The sequence below is a fragment of the Zootoca vivipara genome, chromosome 10, assembly GCF_963506605.1.
Source record: "Zootoca vivipara chromosome 10, rZooViv1.1, whole genome shotgun sequence".
Classification (NCBI taxonomy): domain Eukaryota; kingdom Metazoa; phylum Chordata; class Lepidosauria; order Squamata; family Lacertidae; genus Zootoca; species Zootoca vivipara.
The window spans coordinates 5,488,847-5,506,976 of record NC_083285.1 but is presented as its reverse complement, the minus strand read 5'-3'; the positions used below and the strand labels follow the sequence as shown (position 1 = coordinate 5,506,976).

The following is an 18,130-nucleotide window of genomic DNA, read 5'->3' as shown; positions in this document are numbered from 1 at the left end:
AGCCACTCTGGGCTGCTCCCAATTGAATATTAAAACAGTACAGCATTAAATATTAAAAGTTTCCCTAAACAGGGCTGCCCTCAGATGTCTTTTAAAATTAGGATAGCTGCTTATTTCCTTGACACCTGATGGAAGGGCATTCCACAGGGTGGGTGCTGCTACCGAGAAGGCCCTCTGTCTGGTTCTGGTATATTAAACTTCTACGTATGGAAAGCAACTGGCCCATATCTGGGCATCTCAGTGTTGTGTGTTTTGTCCCATCCCACCAGCCACCAGTGATGTCTGTACATTCAAAATGCTATGATGTCAGAAGACAGGTAAGTTGTTATAGATATACTTGCCATTGTTGTTGGAAGCCACATGTTTAATGTAGCATGCATGCAATCTATGACCACAATGTCTTTCCTCCACAGTCAGTTGCACAAATGTTGTATGCTGAGACAGCTTGTGCATCTCATCATACAAGGCGGGGGGAAGGGAATGTTTTTTGAGGTCTATTTTGGCCAGTACAAATAAATACAAAATCCAGAAGGCACCAAAAATGTTCATTTCCTATCTGCATTGAATAATATTTGAAGCCGTAGTCTAAGATTCTTTATTGTACACTGGGATGCTGAAGGGCTAAAAATACATCCAGAATATGTAAAATAAAATGATTACTTTTTCTATGTGTGATGTACTAAAAGTCACAAGTCCTTAAGCTTGTCATGGCTGAGGAGAACTATCATGGGGACGTTTCTATTTTGATACTGCAATCTTCCAGTATATGACGAATGAAAGTCACTACTGTCTGTACTTCAGAAGGCAATATGCCTTATTTCAGGATGCCTGTTACATTTTCTCAAGAATGTACAATATAAACAGTGGGCAGTTTCAAATCTCAAAATTACTGTATTTACCCAGCAAATGTTTCTCAGTGCTGCGTCTCTCAAAGCATGACATTTGTTTGTTCCTACTAAGTCTGAATGCTATTTTGCTGTTGTAAAAGCAAGGCCCTGGCCATCTGCAGAAGCCAATCATGTCATGCAAGTCAGTAATTGAAAGATGTCACAGAAAAATGAACTGTGTAAAAGGTTGGAGAATATACTCCTGGTAACTTAATACAGACTGATTCACAATGACAGATTTTAGATGGGGATGCTGATCGCTCGAGAGTCCTGTCTTTTTCAATGTCTGAACAAGAAAAAGTGCCATTCCAATATGACCATTATACAAAGTGATATTTTTCTGACACATAGCGAAGATGCCGAAGCTATAGAGTAGAAAGTCGGAAAAAAACAACTCACGGGCTGTCCAGGTTCATCTCCTCCAAGGATTCTGAAGCCAAATCCAGATTCCATTCTCCGAAGATGAACATCCAACTCCTTGTAATCTGGACCTGGTATAAGATAAGATGTCATTTAGGTGTAAAATGCTTTGAGTTTCTTTCTACAAAAAAACCTAGCTGCCCTGTGTTTAGATCATTAAATGATACATGACAGTCCCACCAGAGCCGATGCAAACAGAAACAAGACAGAGTGTGTTGAATACGGACAGGAAGAAATGACAGGTACTTGGAGATGGAACTATCAAATCAAATGCCACAAGGTAACTCTGAATGAAGGAAAATTGACTGCTACACATAAGCTGCTCTGCATTCTGAACATGAATAAGAGCATTTGTAAGAGGCACATTGCAATTTCCTCCTTCCAATGAGAAATTCTCTATTTAGAAATATGTGGGTTTACCCTGATGTCTGAAGAGTGGTGTAAATTTTTTAATCATGCACAGATGACTTCCTGCTGCTCCTTTTCCACTATTTCCCCACCATAAGGAATGCCTTAAGAACATGCAAGATGTTTTGCTAGATCACAGCAGTGATCCATCTAGTTCAGCATCCTGCTTCATGCAGTTGCCAGCCAGAGATGCCTTTGGGAAGCCCACAAGCGGGAAATGAGCTCAGCAGTCCTCTTCTCCCCAAAGGAACTCCAAACATGGAATCTGCATATAGTCCTCATGACAAGTAGCCGTTGACTGACGCTCCTTGATTTGGCCTGTTCCTCTTTGAAAGGCATCTGAGCAAGCCCGCCTGCGGCAGTGAACTCCATCAACCAATTTCACCTTGTCATTTGTTCTTTGATGGAAATGCATTCTTTAAAAACTAGGGAGATTTTGTAGCACGAGAAACCTGCTGCAAAAAACTTTGAGACCTGTCACTGAAAACACCAATTTTGGAGAACCCCCTGCTCTGAAGGCTCATGATCACTGTCATTAGTGCCACCTGTAAAAACGGAGGCTGAAGGACAGATTAGCTGTGATGTTGACAGTTATATAGGTTTAAACCTGGATCTGCCCATATAACATATAGAGCAGTTCTGATTTTTAACAGCAAAATAGTTGAATAAGTGTGTGCTCTGAAGCTCCCCTGTCAGGGAAGGAAGCTGTGGGCAGGAGAAGGGTGGAGCACCCCCTCACTAGAGCAGCCAGCTTTTTCTGTGACTGCAGTACCACCCTGTGATGAAGCATAGTATATAAATTTCAATAACAACAACATTAATAATAATAATAATCTGACACAGACCTGCCACTATCATGCTTACTTTGAACCCAGATTATTGTAAGGTTACCTGAGCAAGCCCAAAATTGTACACCCCCACCAGCCCCTGTACTGCCTTCCCAAAGCTGGATAAGCGAGGTGCCAGGTTTTGAGGAGGTGCGAGGCTCTTCCATCTCCTTCCCAAAGCTGGGAAAGTGCTAAATAGGCTTTGGGCACGAGGAAGCCCAGCACCTCGGTTGCCTGACTTTGGGATGGCAGCATGTTGGACCATCCTGGTCTAGGGGAAGGAAGTTGTTCCAGGCATGAAAAACTTCCCTTTTTCTAAACAGCAGCGATTGGTGGCTCTCTATACATTCCACTCCCCCCACAATAGTGAAGTGTGTGTGTGTGTGTGTGTGTGTGTGTGTGTGTGTTTAAAGAACTTCCTTAACCTTTGGAACTAGCAGAATTATTCCTGGGATATTTGTGTTAGTAGGGCTCTTTTGCCTGACTTTTTTGCAATTCCTATATGAAACACTCTATTCCAACAAACACTCTATTCCACAAACACTCTATTCCAACAACACAAGAGACGACTCTACACATGGATATCACCAAATGGACAGCATCGAAATCAGATTGATTATATTCTCTGCAGCCAAAGATGGAGAAGCTCTATACAGTCAGCAAAAACAAGACCTGGAGCTGACTGTAACTCAGATCATCAGCTTCTTATAGCAAAATTCCAGCTTAAACTGAAGAAAGTAGGAAAAACCACTGGGCCAGTAAGATACAATCTGAATCAAATCCCTTATGAATACACAGTGGAAGTGAGGAACAGGTTTAAGGATTTAGATTTGGTGGACAGAGTGCCTGAAGAACTATGGATGGAGGCTCGTAACATTATACAGGAGGCAGCAATGAAAACCATCCCAAGGAAAAGGAAATGCAAGAAAGCAAAATGGCTGTCCAACGAGGCCTTACAAATAGCGGAGGAGAGGAGGCAAGCAAAATGCAAGGGAGATAGGGAAAGATACAGGAAACTGAATGCAGATTTCCAAAAAACAGCAAGGAGAGACAAGAGGGTCTTCTTAAATGAGCAATGCAAAGAAATAGAGGAAAACAATAGAATGGGGAAAACCAGAGATCTGTTCAAGAAAATTGGAGATATGAAAGGAACATTTCGTACAAAGATTACCATAATCAAGGACAAAAGTGGTAAGGACCTAACAGAAGCAGAAGACATCAAGAAGAGGTGGCAAGAATACACAGAGGAATTATACCAGAAAGATATGGAGGTCTCGTACACCTCAGGTAGTGTGGTTGCTGACCTTGAGCCAGACATCTTGGAGAGTGAAGTCAAATGGGCCTTAGAAAGCATTGCTAATAACAAGGCCAGTGGAAGTGATGATATTCCAGCTGAACTGTTTAAAATTTTAAAAGATGATGCTGTTAAGGTGCTACACCCAATATGCCAGCAAGTTTGGAAAACTCAGCAATGGCCAGAGGATTGGAGAAGATCAGTCTACATCCCAATTCCAAAGAAGGGCAGTGCCAAAGAATGCTGCAACTACCGCACAATTGCGCTCATTTCACACGCTAGCAAGGTTATGCTTAAAATTCTACAAGGCAGGCTTAGGCAGTATGTGGACCGAGAACTCCCAGAAGTGCAAGCTGGATTTCGAAAGGGCAGAGGAACCAGAGACCAAATAGCAAACATGCGCTGGATTATGGAGAAAGCTAGAGAGTTCCAGAAAAACGTCTACTTCTGCTTCATTGACTATGCAAAAGCCTTTGACTGTGTCGACCACAGCAAACTATGGCAAGTTCTTAAAGAAATGGGAGTGCCTGATCACCTCATCTGTCTCCTGAGAAATCTCTATGTGGGACAAGAAGCTACAGTTAGAACTGGATATGGAACAACTGAGTGGTTCAAAATTGGGAAAGGAGTACGACAAGGTTGTATATTGTCTCCCTGCTTATTTAACTTATATGCAGAATTCATCATGCGAAAGGCTGGACTAGATGAATCCCAAGCCGGAATTAAGATTGCTGGAAGAAATATCAACAACCTCAGATATGCAGATGACACAACCTTGATGGCAGAAAGCGAGGAGGAATTAAAGAACCTTTTAATGAGGGCGAAAGAGGAGAGCGCAAAATATGGTCTGAAGCTCAACATCAAAAAAACCAAGATCATGGCCACTGGTCCCATCACCTCCTGGCAAATAGAAGGGGAAGAAATGGAGGCAGTGAGAGATTTTACTTTCTTGGGCTCCTTGATCACTGCAGATGGTGACAGCAGTCACGAAATTAAAAGACGCCTGCTTCTTGGGAGAAAAGCAATGACAAACCTAGACAGCATCTTAAAAAGCAGAGACATCACCTTGCCGACAAAGGTCCGTATAGTTAAAGCTATGGTTTTCCCAGTAGTGATGTATGGAAGTGAGAGTTGGACCATAAAGAAGGCTGATCGCCGAAGAATTGATGCTTTTGAATTATGGTGCTGGAGGAGACTCTTGAGAGTCCCATGGACTGCAAGAAGATCAAACCTATCCATTCTTAAGGAAATCAGCCCTGAGTGCTCCCTGGAAGGACAGATCGTGAAGCTGAGGCTCCAATACTTTGGCCACCTCATGAGAAGAGAAGAATCCTTGGAAAAGACCCTGATGTTGGGAAAGATTGAGGGCACTAGGAGAAGGGGACGACAGAGGACAAGATGGTTGGACAGTGTTCTCGAAGCTACGAACATGAGTTTGACCAAACTGCGGGAGGCAGTGCAAGACAGGAGTGCCTGGCGTGCTCTGGTCCATGGGGTCACGAAGAGTCGGACACGACTAAACGACTAAACAACAACATATGAAACTATTGTAGCATAGCAGGTTGGACATACGGTAGTCAGAATATGTCCCAAAGAAAGTAATTTAAAAATTATTTTAAAAAGTCAACATGTATAGTAAAATTCATAACTATTAATAATTCAACCCATGTTCATTGATTTGCTATGGAATGTCCCCAAAGTTCTGTACCGTAATGCTTTGAAGCTACTCAGAAATATGTTTCAGCAAAATAAATACAGTGGTACCTTGGGTTAAGAACTTAATTCATTCTGGAGGTCTGTTCTTAACCTGAAACTGTTCTTAACCTGAGGTACCACTTTAGCTAATGGGGCCTCCCGCTGCTGCCGTGGCGCGATTTCTGTTCTCATCCTGAAGCAAAGTTTAACTACTTCCAGGTTAGCGGAGTCTGTAAACTGAAGTGTTTGTAACCCAAGGTATTTGCAACCCGAGGTACCACTGTACTGGGTCATTTAGTAATAATTAAAAATCGAAGTGATTGGCTTTTTTTGGGGGGGGGGCAGACAAATGAATAAATAACAGCGGGATCCAATATGGGCCGTGGATTTTCCAAGCTGAATTTTTCACCATGCGCTTCTTAACAATTTATTGTTGATAAATGTAGAAAGTTGTATTTTATGAATTGAATATTTCAGGGGATTAACCTTTCACACTGGCAAAAGCTAGAAATGCTGCATTATATACTTCTGCACTTAAATCTTTTCTGCATTGTAATGAAAATAAATAGAGAGCTTTGTGAAAAGGAACGGTGCCCATGTTTATTCAGTTTTCCTGGAAACCAAAACATCCGAGCACAATAAGCCCTCTAGGCAAAGACTATGCTTTGTAAAGCAAACAGCCCACTGGTCACCAACGTTAAATAATAGGAAGTGGCAACAAGAGGAGACTTTCCCCTTTATCTTTGCCTGAGAGACAAAATGTCAAGGAGGGAGAAGTAGAATTCCAATGCAAATGTTTTTGGAGGCGCAATGAATTGGATCCACTAGAGGAAGCTTCTTCCTTTAGAGCAGGCATCCCCAAACTGCGGCCCTACAGATGTTTTGGCCTACAACTCCCATGATCCCTAGCTAACAGGACCAATGGTCGGGGAAGATGGGAATTGTAGTCCAAAACATCTGGAGGGCCGAAGTTTGGGGGTGCCTGCTTTAGAGAAAGGGAACCTTTGCATCCAAGCTAATGTTTTCAATTCAGCTAAAGAGCAAACACTGTAGAAAAGTAGGAGGGGGCGAATTAAAAATACTGGGGAGGCCAACCTGGAGGCTTAGGTTAAGTTTGTGTTAACTTTGGGCGGGCCTCATGAACCTTCCATTAACAGTTCCATAGCATGCAGAAATTCAAGAAATGCCCCTCTTTCCAGCAGGGAGGCCCAGCTGTTAAATATATCACTAGTCCTGCTGGATGAAAAAAGAGCAGCAGCCTTCATTACCATAACAACATACTGCCCTCCCTTGTATGCATTCGTTGAAAATGACAAAGGGAGCAATCCTAACTCCTGTCTGGAAGCGGCAGAACCTCCATGCAGTAGCAGAGCCACCACTCTACCTAGAAGCCCTGCTGCGCACACAAGCTGGGGGGGGGGGAAGCGGAGGCAGTTTCAACCCATGGTTTGCTGCACCCACTGGTTTGTGCACACTGCTGGTTGCTGAACCAACTTAGGACACAACAGATCCTTGGCTAGGCCAACTCCATCCTTCCTGCTTCCCACTGTACCCCAGAAGAATCATATTTTGAGAGTTTCCTGCTGGTAGCTATAGCTTTCACTTCCTATGCTTTCAGCTTCTGCTGGTGGAGCCCAAAGGAGCCAAGCAGAGCCAGGCACAGAGACAGCACCACTTCACCCTTTCGGTCTGTCAGATCAGGGGGTTGTGTTATTCTTGTCATAATACCAAGCTCACCAGCGCACAGTGGTGGGGCATTGGTGTTTACCTGAACTCTGCTCATTTGCATTGCTGCTGTTTACTGGGAGGGAGAGAGGGAGAGGCCAGGTTGGTGCAGTGCAAATGCACCTGCAGGGGGGATTGGCTCTGCTGATGCATTCGCACCCCCCACCAACCTTGCTGCCTTGCCCTTCCCACTTTCTGTCCTGGTAAGCTGCAGTGACCTGCAATGACCCAACTAACTGGAGGTCAGGTGAGAAGGGATGCCCTGCCCTGCCATCTGCTACTGATACCACCACATACAAGGATGACAGTTATAGAACAGGATCCACCTCTCCCTCTATCCCACCATATCTGTAGGCAGGACAGCCTATATTATTGTGAAAGCCTAAATGATAATTAACGTGAACACGAATCCTCTGGACTTTGATATGTTTTTAAGCTTATTAGTCTTATGATCATAAACATGGTTACATGTTTCCATGTTTTGAGATTATTATTTTTTAAGGAACACTTGCTCCTTCTCATAAAGGGTATATATTAGATGAAAAATCTTTGTCTTTTTAAAGGAGAAAAACAACGCAGAATGGTGATTAGGCACTCATGATTCACCCGCCCCCTGAGCCATGATTGAAAGAAGCACAGTCACTAGGACATGCAATGGACAATCGTTATGTTAGTACAATGAAGGCAGAGAAATACTTGCCAGAGGAATCCATTCGAAAACCAGTCCTGGGCGGCACTTGCTCTGAATAGGAAAATGTGGAATTAAAGGTGAAATAAATTTGTCTAGACACGTAAATATGCAGTTCTGCTTTTTCTGATTCAGTATGAAATAGCAAACTCTTTTTGTTTATTTATTTAATCTTTGAACAGACTTTTCTCACATTATTGTGTCTGGTTTTAGCTGAAGCACATCTGTATAGATACATTCTTTGACAACAGAGCAAATTAAGAAGTAACTTCAATTCAATGATATGTCAGTTGCTTGTTATCAACATGCAGTTGGTAAAAAAATAAATATATAAAATAAATACCACACTTTCTTTTCAAATGACAGCCTTCAGCATTAAGTTAAATACCTCAAATGAAACAAGCTTGCCCTGGTCAATGATGTTCCCCTTGGACAGGTGTTTGAGAGATGTATATATTAAAGGGTATTTTGGGACATTGATAAGATTTACAATGCAACCCTATACACATCTACCTGTACTCGTTTTCTTTTAGTCAGGCAAATAAAAAGTACAAAGTTGTGTCAATGTTCATTAGGTTTCGCAATATGCAGGCAGCTTATAGCTTGCTTGGTCACAAAAGCAGATGGCAGGAATTAGAAATTCATGCTCTTTTCTACCTCTTCTGCAGAGATGCGCAGCATGGATTTCATTTTCCCCCAGCTGTGATGGAAGACTGAACACCAAAGACTCTCCAAACCCTGACAAATAGAACTGACTATAAATTTACAGGGAAACTTGGTTATTAGCTGCCCAGGGCACAACCTGATCCCTGGATGGTTGAGTAATACAATCGGTAAGTATAGACTTGTCCTTCTGAACATAAACACCATGTCTGTGGTTGCCCATACATATGTGGGGATCTCGTCTGGGTTAAGAGGAACAAAAGCCAGGAACAAGCAAGAGCTATGTGCAGAAATGGAGGCACTCTGGCTAGCAGAGTTACAGCACAACCAAATTATATGAACACAGACAATTTAATACTTCTGAATCTCCTATGTGACAGCCCTCAGTTCAAGTTTGGACAAATCTCCAAATGCTCAAGCAACTGTTGCTGAGGGGCCACACCTAGCCCAGTGTGGAAGAGAAAGATCAATTTCTCTTGGGTTTTCAGTTTGACCAAGCCTGGACTTACACTGCACATTCAGGGAAAAACTATTCATGATGCTGAATGGAAGAACATTAGGGATTATTATTAGTAGTAGTAGTATTAAAATAACAGAGATATTGTAAGCCACCTTGAGCATTGTTTTAATTGTTGAAAGGCGGCAAAAATAAATAAATGAAGATGATGGTGGTGGTGGTGATGATGATGATGATAATGATGACATGTGGAATGAACGGAGATTTTCATCACAGAGGAACAGTTTAACCTTTTCATCAGTGGCTGAAATGCCCCTCTATTAGTCTTGTAAAAAATGCTTTACTCGCTTTGGGGGCGATTTTCAAGGATTTAGTCTGGGAAGGGTAAAGTTAAATCTTCCCTTTGTGTACTGTAAAAAGGTAAAGGGACCCCTGACCATTAGGTCCAGTCGTGACCGACTCTGGGGTTGCACACTCATCTCGCATTATTGGCCGAGGGAGCCGGCGTATAGCTTCCAGGTCATGTGGCCAGCATGACAAAGCCGCTTCTGGCAAACCAGAGCAGCACATGGAAATGCCATTTACCTTCCCACCGGAGCGGTTCCTATTTATCTACTTGCACTTTGGTGTGCTTTCGAACTGCTAGGTTGGCAGGAGCTGGGACCGAGCAACGGGAGCTCACCCCGTCACAGGGATTCGAACCGCTGACCTTCTGATCAGCAAGCCCTAGGCTCAGTGGTTTAACCCACAGCGCCACTGATGAAAATTGCTCCTCCCCCAGGTATTTTTTTTTAAATTCAGTGGTTTCTTCCAGCTTGGCTCTTAAATTGGTCAAGTCTGGTCTTCACTCTCACCAAGGGAACCTGGAAATGGTGCTTCTGTCAGGAAGCTAGGCATTTTAGACAGAGAACCCCCGGCAACCTCAGCATACTACAATCCCCAGTATGCTGTGGGGGAAGCTATAGCAATCAAACTGCTGCAACACTGATGTACCAGTATGCATACAGCACAACCCTGTTTCTAGAACTGCCTTTACCATCAGTGGAGTGGGTGGGGGTGGTGGCAAGGCTGACTGATGCTCCATCCGCACTTTACATTTAAAGCAGTATCATACCACTTCAAACAGCCATGGCTTCCCCCAAAGAATCCTGGGAACTATATACCCCTATTCCACTCGCAGAGCTACAGTTCCAGAGTTATTTTACAGTTGGTCCCTCTTCCAAGGAAGCAACTTTAAACATTTGTCCAAAAGTAGATGGGCATAATTTGATTAGGCTGATTGAACAGCAATGCATGGCTTTGAGAAGCATAATGAGATGTCCTGTCCTGCCCCAAATGAGGTTGTCTGAAATTTGTGTACTGTAAACATTTGCCTTTCTGTTCCCAATCTGGAATTGATGCGTAGCATATATGCTGGGAATGATCAAAGCAATTTTGGAGAGACCAGTGGCTACATATCTAGGGATTTTCTGCAGTTCCAGCTTAATTACACATACCTCTGTTCTATTCCCACCCCCAAAATAAAAATAAAAATCAATTACTGTAGTTTGGTGAATAATAATCGTCCAGTAGATCCAGCGTCTCCACCCCCATCGTTCTGCCCGGACGCTGAGGTCCAGCACTGAGGGCCTCTGGCAGTTCCCTTGTGAGAAGCCAAGTTGCAGGGAACCAGGCAGAGGGCATTCTCGGTAGTAGCGCCCGCCCTGTGGAACGCCCTCCCATCAGATGTCAAAGAGAAAAACAGCTACCAGATTTTTAGAAGACATCTGAAGGCAGCCCTGTTTAGGGAGGCATTTAATGTTTAATAGATTACTGTATTTTATTTTTCTGTTGGAAGCCGCCCAGAGTGGCTGGGGAAACCCAGCAAGATGGGCAGGTATAAATAAATAAATAAATAAATAATAATAATAATATCATGTTAGGTATTCTAAATAGTTACTTGTGTGTGACAATAAATATTTCAATAAAATTATTCATTCCAGCTTTGTTTCCATGGAAAGCAATATATTTAGTGTTGTGGTTCTACAATGCAATGTTTGAATAATTACTATTTAAACTAGAAATCTCTGGCTGCCATTTTTTTTCTAAGAAAAACATTTCTTATTATATTGATTATTGCCCAATATGCATATTTTGTAAACAAACAGAATATGAAATCTGGGAGAAAAATGGCTGAATAGTTGTTACAGAGGGTCTATTCTGCTCAGCCTTTTTGAAAAAAAAGAAAGAAATTCCCTATATTATTTCTTTTAAAAATAAAATAAAGAAATCAGGCCACATGATATTATTTGATCCAGCACAATAAGTGCTGAAATGAAAGTTCTTGCCAGTATGAGAAAACTGTAGCAGAGGCCAGATCACATGAAAGTTCAAACAACCCTTCAGAAATTGAGCTAAGGATGACACATCAAGGCTAGAGAAGGCAATCAATGGATTCTGCATCCAGAGTAGAAGCAGCTTCCCACAGCACTAGTTTCCTGGCAGGAGCATTGCTGATAAGCCTGCACTGTGTTGACCTCCCTGCTGTTTTGTTCCTCTCCCTCCTATTGGGCGAGCCACTTCTGATCCATAGGAAGAAGCAGCCAGCTCTCATGCCTTCCCCTTCCCCTTCTTTCCAGTATCAGTCCAATCTTTGCCATAGGATACTGTCATCCTATATACACCTCTACACAGACATACACCGTGAGGATTCACTCCTATGAATGCTACATTGAGCACAGTGGGACTGTACTTTTAGAAGATAATAAATTATGATGGCTGGTTTATGTTTCATTCCTTCAGTTACATGGTGAAATTCCCATTGCATCACTTCTCAGACAAAAGCCTTCTAATTGTCTAACTGCAAATGTAACTTGCGCAACTTCTTTTTGTAAATGTGCGCAGGGTTGAAGAGAAGCTGATTGCTACGTCTTTAATACAGCCATCAGTCGCGGAGCTGACACTTTCTATTAGTGTAACTCCTCTGGGTCCGCCTTGCCAGCCAGCAATCAAAACCACTTCTCATCCGCGGCACTTTCTCTAATGCTAATATTTTCATAATCTCATCTGAAAATGCTTTTGGATACATTGTCAGCTTCTATAAGCAACAAAAACATTTTGCCATGACGAGTAACTCTTTCTGCCAAGATGAGCCACACAGGGAAAAGTTTAATCTTTGCTGCTTACATTTTCCTCTCCATTTGATGCATATTCCCTGTGATGCCAGGAGGTTTAATTCTTATTTCGAATTCACAAAATGTATGAACTATCACATACCCTAGATCTGGGAAAAGAAGTGTAAATACGTATTTTGTGTGTGTGCATGCACGAAACGGGACAAATCGCTTATGATCATTCTGCCTGGACACTGAGGTCCAGCACCGAGGGCCTTCTGGCGGTTCCCTCATTGCGGGAAGCCAAGTTGCAGGGAACTAGGCAGAGGGCCTTCTCGGTGGTGGCGCCTGCCCTGTGGAACGCCCTCCCAACAGATGTCAAAGAGGAAAACAACTACCAGACTTTTAGAAGACATCTGAAGGCAGCCCTGTTCAGGGAGGCTTTTAATGTTTAATAGATTGTTGTGTTTTATTCTTCTGTTGGAAGCCGCCCAGAGTGGCTGGGGAGACATGGCCAGATGGGCGGGGTATAAATAAATTATTATTATTATTATTATATGATCCTTGAAGATACTTTATGGCACAGATGTGGGACTTGGATGTTTCTGGTTCACAACTCTCACCGTCCCTAACTGTTGGTGATGCCAGATGGAACTGATGGCCACAAGCTTCCTAGCCTATGATCTCCTCAGAATAGTTTGAGAAATATACGATATTACCCAACATCTAAATGTGCTTTTAAAGAGTGGGCAGGAAGAGAAGCTCTAGCTACATTCCCCCCCCCCCCCAGAATGAAGGCAATTTTACTGAATGGCTGACCAAAAAAGGCAGCTCTAAGCAATGGTTTTTAGCATGTCATTTGGGGGAGGCGGGTGGGAGGCAGATATGCACAGACTGCAAAGTCCCCCAAAGCAAATAATGGTTATTCTGCCAGTGAAACCTTATATAACATGTGTGCTCTACTTGACACTCACAGCCAAGAAAGAGATCGTGGCCACTCTAACATGCAGTTGAGGTACCAGAGCCTATATTTAGTCCACTGGAAACAGTAATGTGTGGAATACTAAATTTGGAAACAGAGTTCCAATTCCCTCTCTTGTCAACGGGGGAAAACTATTCCAAAGTAACATTCTTCGCCATTCATGGCAGGGTTTCGGCAGGGCCTGCTGAAACCTGTGTGTGTGTGTGTGTGTGTGTGTGTGTGTGTGTGTGTGTGTGAGAGAGAGAGAGAGAGAGAGAGAGAGAGAGAGAGAAAGACTATGCAAAAATGCAGCTACAGAGATGAGTAGGGAAAGAGATGAATTTGCAAGCTTACTAAACTGAGAATATTGCCCATTTTCAGTCTGAACGTCTTCTTAACCTTATTTTTAACCAAAGCTCTAACTTCTTTGTATCTTCTCATCACCCTCTTGTAAAAAAAATCATTGTGTTTTGGACCATTTTAAAAACTGTTTTAGCTGTTTTTAATGGTATATTTGTAAATCACCTTGAGATATATGTAAAGGGCAATTTGTTAAGTATATTGCACACAAATTGCCTACAGCATACTGGACAAAATACATAGCATATGTGTTAATTTGATTGTTATGAAGCAGACAATACAATGGGAAACCATGAAGCTGCTATCCTCCATGGGGTTGGAAGGAGAGTGTGGCTTCCACAATACAGTAAAGGCAAAGAAGACCCCCTCCCCCATATATTCCTCCAGAGGTTCCGATCTGGTCCTAGGTTCTTAGAAATGCCACAAAGGAGAAAAAGCAGGGATTTCGCACTTCTAACCGCATATTTCAACTGTAGCTAATAATGAGTGTAGTGGATGCCTGTTTACTTTTGAACCACAGGCTACGGCAGCCACAGTAAATTCTACCACCACCTTGTACCCTCACAGACGCTGACGCTTCTATGAAGTGCACAGGTAAGTGTGCATAGGGAATCTATGCACACTTACCTTGGAGTAAGTCTCATTGAACTCAGTGGGGCTTACATGTATAGAAAACTCTGCTTGTTAACTCATAAGTTGCCCTGCCCATCCTTTCGGCTAGAATGGGCTTAGGGAGCACTGTAATGACTTAACATGCTATTTTACTTAACATTCTCCTTTTCTTAACACACTCCTTCAAAGAGATATACTACAGATGCTCTTCAGCCAATTTGCCTGATTGCATATATACTTAACCAATTCTCAAATTATCTCCTGCAGCTTTATATCCGAAGACAGAAAATATGAAGTATGCATTAAAATGCAGGAGCAAGTCATTTACAGAAAAAGCTTTTAATAAATCCCAGGCTGTAAATGTTTAGGGTTATTAATTCTGCCCCTTTCCATAGTAGGGAAATCTGCATATAGGAGATCTCTTTCAAGTAAACTTGAAATGAATCTTACATCTTTCACAACCTTGTGTCTACTAATCAACACCACAAAGTAAGAAACTCACTCTGACTGGGTTTTTTTTTATAATACCCAGAAGTTCAGGAATATTTGTAGCCTCTTTCATCATACTAAGCATTACAAGGGTTTGCAATAATAAGCATTTTAGGCTGTATACCTATACCAACTAACCCAGGAGTAATTGCTGTTGAACTCAGTGGGACTTACTTCTGAGTAGATGTATGTAGGGTTATGCTGTTAATTGACATTTTTTAGTTCTTGCTTATTTGTTTGTTTTTTAGTTAAAGCTGAATCTCTTATGGTTCACATTTTAAGTTTCATCAGATCTTCTCAGTAGCATCTTGTTTTCCTGTTTAATGGCACTTGTGTGTCACCCATCAATCTTGGATTGCAATTTGAAGTGCTTCTGATTACACAGATTGTAACCTCACAAACATCGTTGCTTGAAACACAAAGCTAATGAAAAGATTCCAAGAGCTCTGGCCAGGTAAAGGAATAATTTTTAGAAAGTTTTAATTTGAGAATGCATGTTTTTGAATGGTATGCTTTGACCTTGAAACTATGAAACTAGAGCTGATGAAGAATAAACCAAAACAGGGCCTTGTCCTGGATTTCTAAAAACTGGGTTGCTACTGGAATTTGTCTTATTATTCTCAACTTAAAACTTTCTAAAAATTATTCCTTTACCTAGCCAGAGCTCTTGGAATATTTTCATTTGATTTTCTCAACTCTCCAAGGACTCCAATTTGTTTGTGTGAAACACAAAGCTGTCTAATGGTTTTGTGTTACGGAAAACACAAAGGATATTCCATTGTGCACTTCAGAATTTTCTGTGGATTTCTGTATACTTCGGTGGATTGATGTCTCAATCTAGAAAGCTTCAGGGAAACTCTCACTTTAAATCCAGCAGCCAATTTTCAAAGCAGAAAAATAACTGAGGGAAGGGAAGGACCGGTGTAGCATCTCAAGCATGTTTTATGTAAAATCAAATGAAAAATAAAACCACTCTCTTTGCTCATGTAATATCACCTCTAGAATTTCCCTTAGTTTAGCAAGCAATACAGCTCATTTCACTAGAAAGATGCATGTCCTGCTCTCACTGGGAAAAAGTCTTGGAAACTGTAAGCAATATCATCATTAAAGAATATGCTAACAATATAGGACTATATTGGTGAGAGGAAACTTCCATTGGCCAACATTCAAGGACGTAATGCAGCAAGCCTTATAATGACCCTCCCATCTCTTTAGTATAAAGAGCACCTTGGATTGCACCCTGAAGGGAAAAGGAAGTTGAGGAAAGGAAGGGGAAAGCCCCAGTGCATTCACTCAAGCTCAGGTGCACATTTCAAGAGAATCACTAAAATCAGTCTGCACCCCATGTTGCCCTTCTGCTGGTGCAAAGCCCTTTCTGCTAGCAGAAGGCTGTTTTGCAACTTTGCATAAGAGAGTTGGATGAGAAAAGGGTGCTCACATCCAAAGTGGAAATTTTTGCTAGCGTAAGATGTTATGCAACATATTGGGCTAATTATTCTGCAGATCCCCTGCCAGTCTAATTGCTGCAGCATGCCACGAACCTGTTGGGGTTTCAAATTGATGTTGATGTTCCCAAGGCACTTTTCTGTATTGTCATGCTCAGGAAGCAAATTACACCCAATAAAACAGGCAATCTAGTTAATATATTAAGACAATATAATGGAGGCACAAGAAAGAGAAACAATGTATTGTAGCAATGTGAACAACGGCATATGGTGGTGTAGTCTTAAGGCTTGCTTGGCCAATGGAACCCTTGATTAAGGCTTTCAGCAATGTACGTGTTTGTTCTTAATGCTTCCTTCATCATACAAGAACATAAAGCCCTGCTTGATCAGATCCATGGTCCATCTAGTCCAGCATTTTGTTCTGACAGGGGCTAACTAGATGCCTATGGGAAGCCTGTAAGCAGGACATGAGCACAATAACACACAACATTTTGGTATTTTTGGTGCTAAACAGTTTCCGTCAAAAAAACTATCTATGGCCATAGTGGGGAATCTGTGGCCCTCCAGATGTTGCTGGACTACAACTCCCACTATCCCTGACCATGCTGGCTGTGGATGATGGGAGTTGGAGTCCAACACTATAAGGAGGGCCGATGGTCTCCAGAGATAATTTGCTATTCATTCCTAAAATGAATCACAATCTACCCAAGCAGTCATGTTAGTGTTATGAGCAGCCTGACAAGAAGCCAGGCGTGTGAGTTGCATAAATTGTAATGTAAGAGGTTATGATTGTTTCATTTCCAGATGAAGCAAAATTATATTGGTGAGCAGCCTCTAAACTCACCAAAGTGTTGGTGCCGGCCTTTAAAGCCCTAAATGGCTTTGGTCCTGTATACCTGAAGGAGCATCTCCACCCCCGGACATGGAGGTCCAGCTCCAAGGGTCTTCTGGCAGTTCCCTCACTGCAAGAAGTGAAGTTACAGAGAACCAGGCAGAGGGCCTTCTTGGTAGTGGCACCCAACCTGCAGAAAGCCCTACCATCAGATGTCAAACTGATTTGCCCCAGCCACTCTGTATGGCTTCCAACATAATAAAAACACAGCAAAACACGAAACATTGAAAACTCCCTGATACCAGGCTACCTTCAGATGTCTTCGGAAACTTGTGTACAGTAGTTGTTTATCTGTTTGACATCTGCTGGGAGGGCATTCCACAGGGTGGTGGCCACTACTGAGAAGGCCCTCTGCCTGGTTCCCTGCAATTTCACTTCTCTCAATGTGGAAACCGCCAAAAGACCCTCGGAACTGGGCCTCAGTCTCTGGGCTATACGATGGGGGTGCAGCTGTTCTTTCAGGTATACAGGAACATTTGGGATCCACTGTAACAGTTTTAATATAGCCTACAATGTTCAAAACTTACTTAACTTCAACTTTTGCTTAACTTGAAGGTTTGGAATGACATTTAGGCCAAAATATGAATTAAATACGACCCTTACAAATTATTTGATATTAGGTAATCCTCTGAAAATATATTATTTGTCCCAGGCTGAAGATTATAATCCAGGGATCAGCAAACTTTTTCAGCAGGGGGGCAGTCCGCTGTCCCTCAGACCTTGTGGGGGACTGGACTATATTGGGGGGGGGGGAGGGAAATGAACGAATTCCTATGCCCCACAAATAACCCAGAGATACATTTTAAATAAAAATACATTCTACTCATGTAAAGACACGCTTATTCCTGGACCGTCTGCAGGCTGGATTTAGAAGGTGATTGGGCCAGGCCCTTAAGCTTATCTGGCGCTGTGGTGCAGGGATCCCTCGGGCGCCCCCCACCCCCACATTTCCCTCTGGGCGGGCAGCAGCTGCAGGGCGGCTCCTCTGGAGGGACGGAGACTCCATTTTCCAGAGTTGTTGAGAGGTGGGCTCAGCCCCCCACGGGCTTGCCTCTCCCTTGGGCCCCTCTGTGGCCCACCTCGTATTGCCAGTGGGCGGCCTGCAGGAGCTTCCGGGCTTGGTCAACGGCACAGTCGGCAGCCACCATGAACTGGCCGATCAGCAGCCGCCACCCCTGACACCGCCATGCTGCCGTGCCTTCTGCTTCTCGTCCC

At 42.7% G+C, this 18,130-nt stretch overlaps 1 protein-coding gene across 17 annotated transcripts in view; it reads right to left on the bottom strand.

Moving 5' to 3' along the window:
• The window catches only part of MAGI2 (membrane associated guanylate kinase, WW and PDZ domain containing 2), a 587,732-nt gene that overhangs the window by 75,177 nt on the left and 494,425 nt on the right, over positions 1–18,130 (bottom strand). For all 17 annotated transcript variants that reach the window (XM_060279499.1, XM_060279498.1, XM_060279503.1 and 14 more), the window contains 2 exons: positions 7,960–7,998; positions 1,287–1,381 (listed from right to left, as the gene is read on the bottom strand). In XM_060279499.1, the coding sequence (XP_060135482.1) occupies positions 1,287–1,381; positions 7,960–7,998 (134 nt within the window). The remainder of the gene's footprint in view (positions 1–1,286; positions 1,382–7,959; positions 7,999–18,130) is intronic.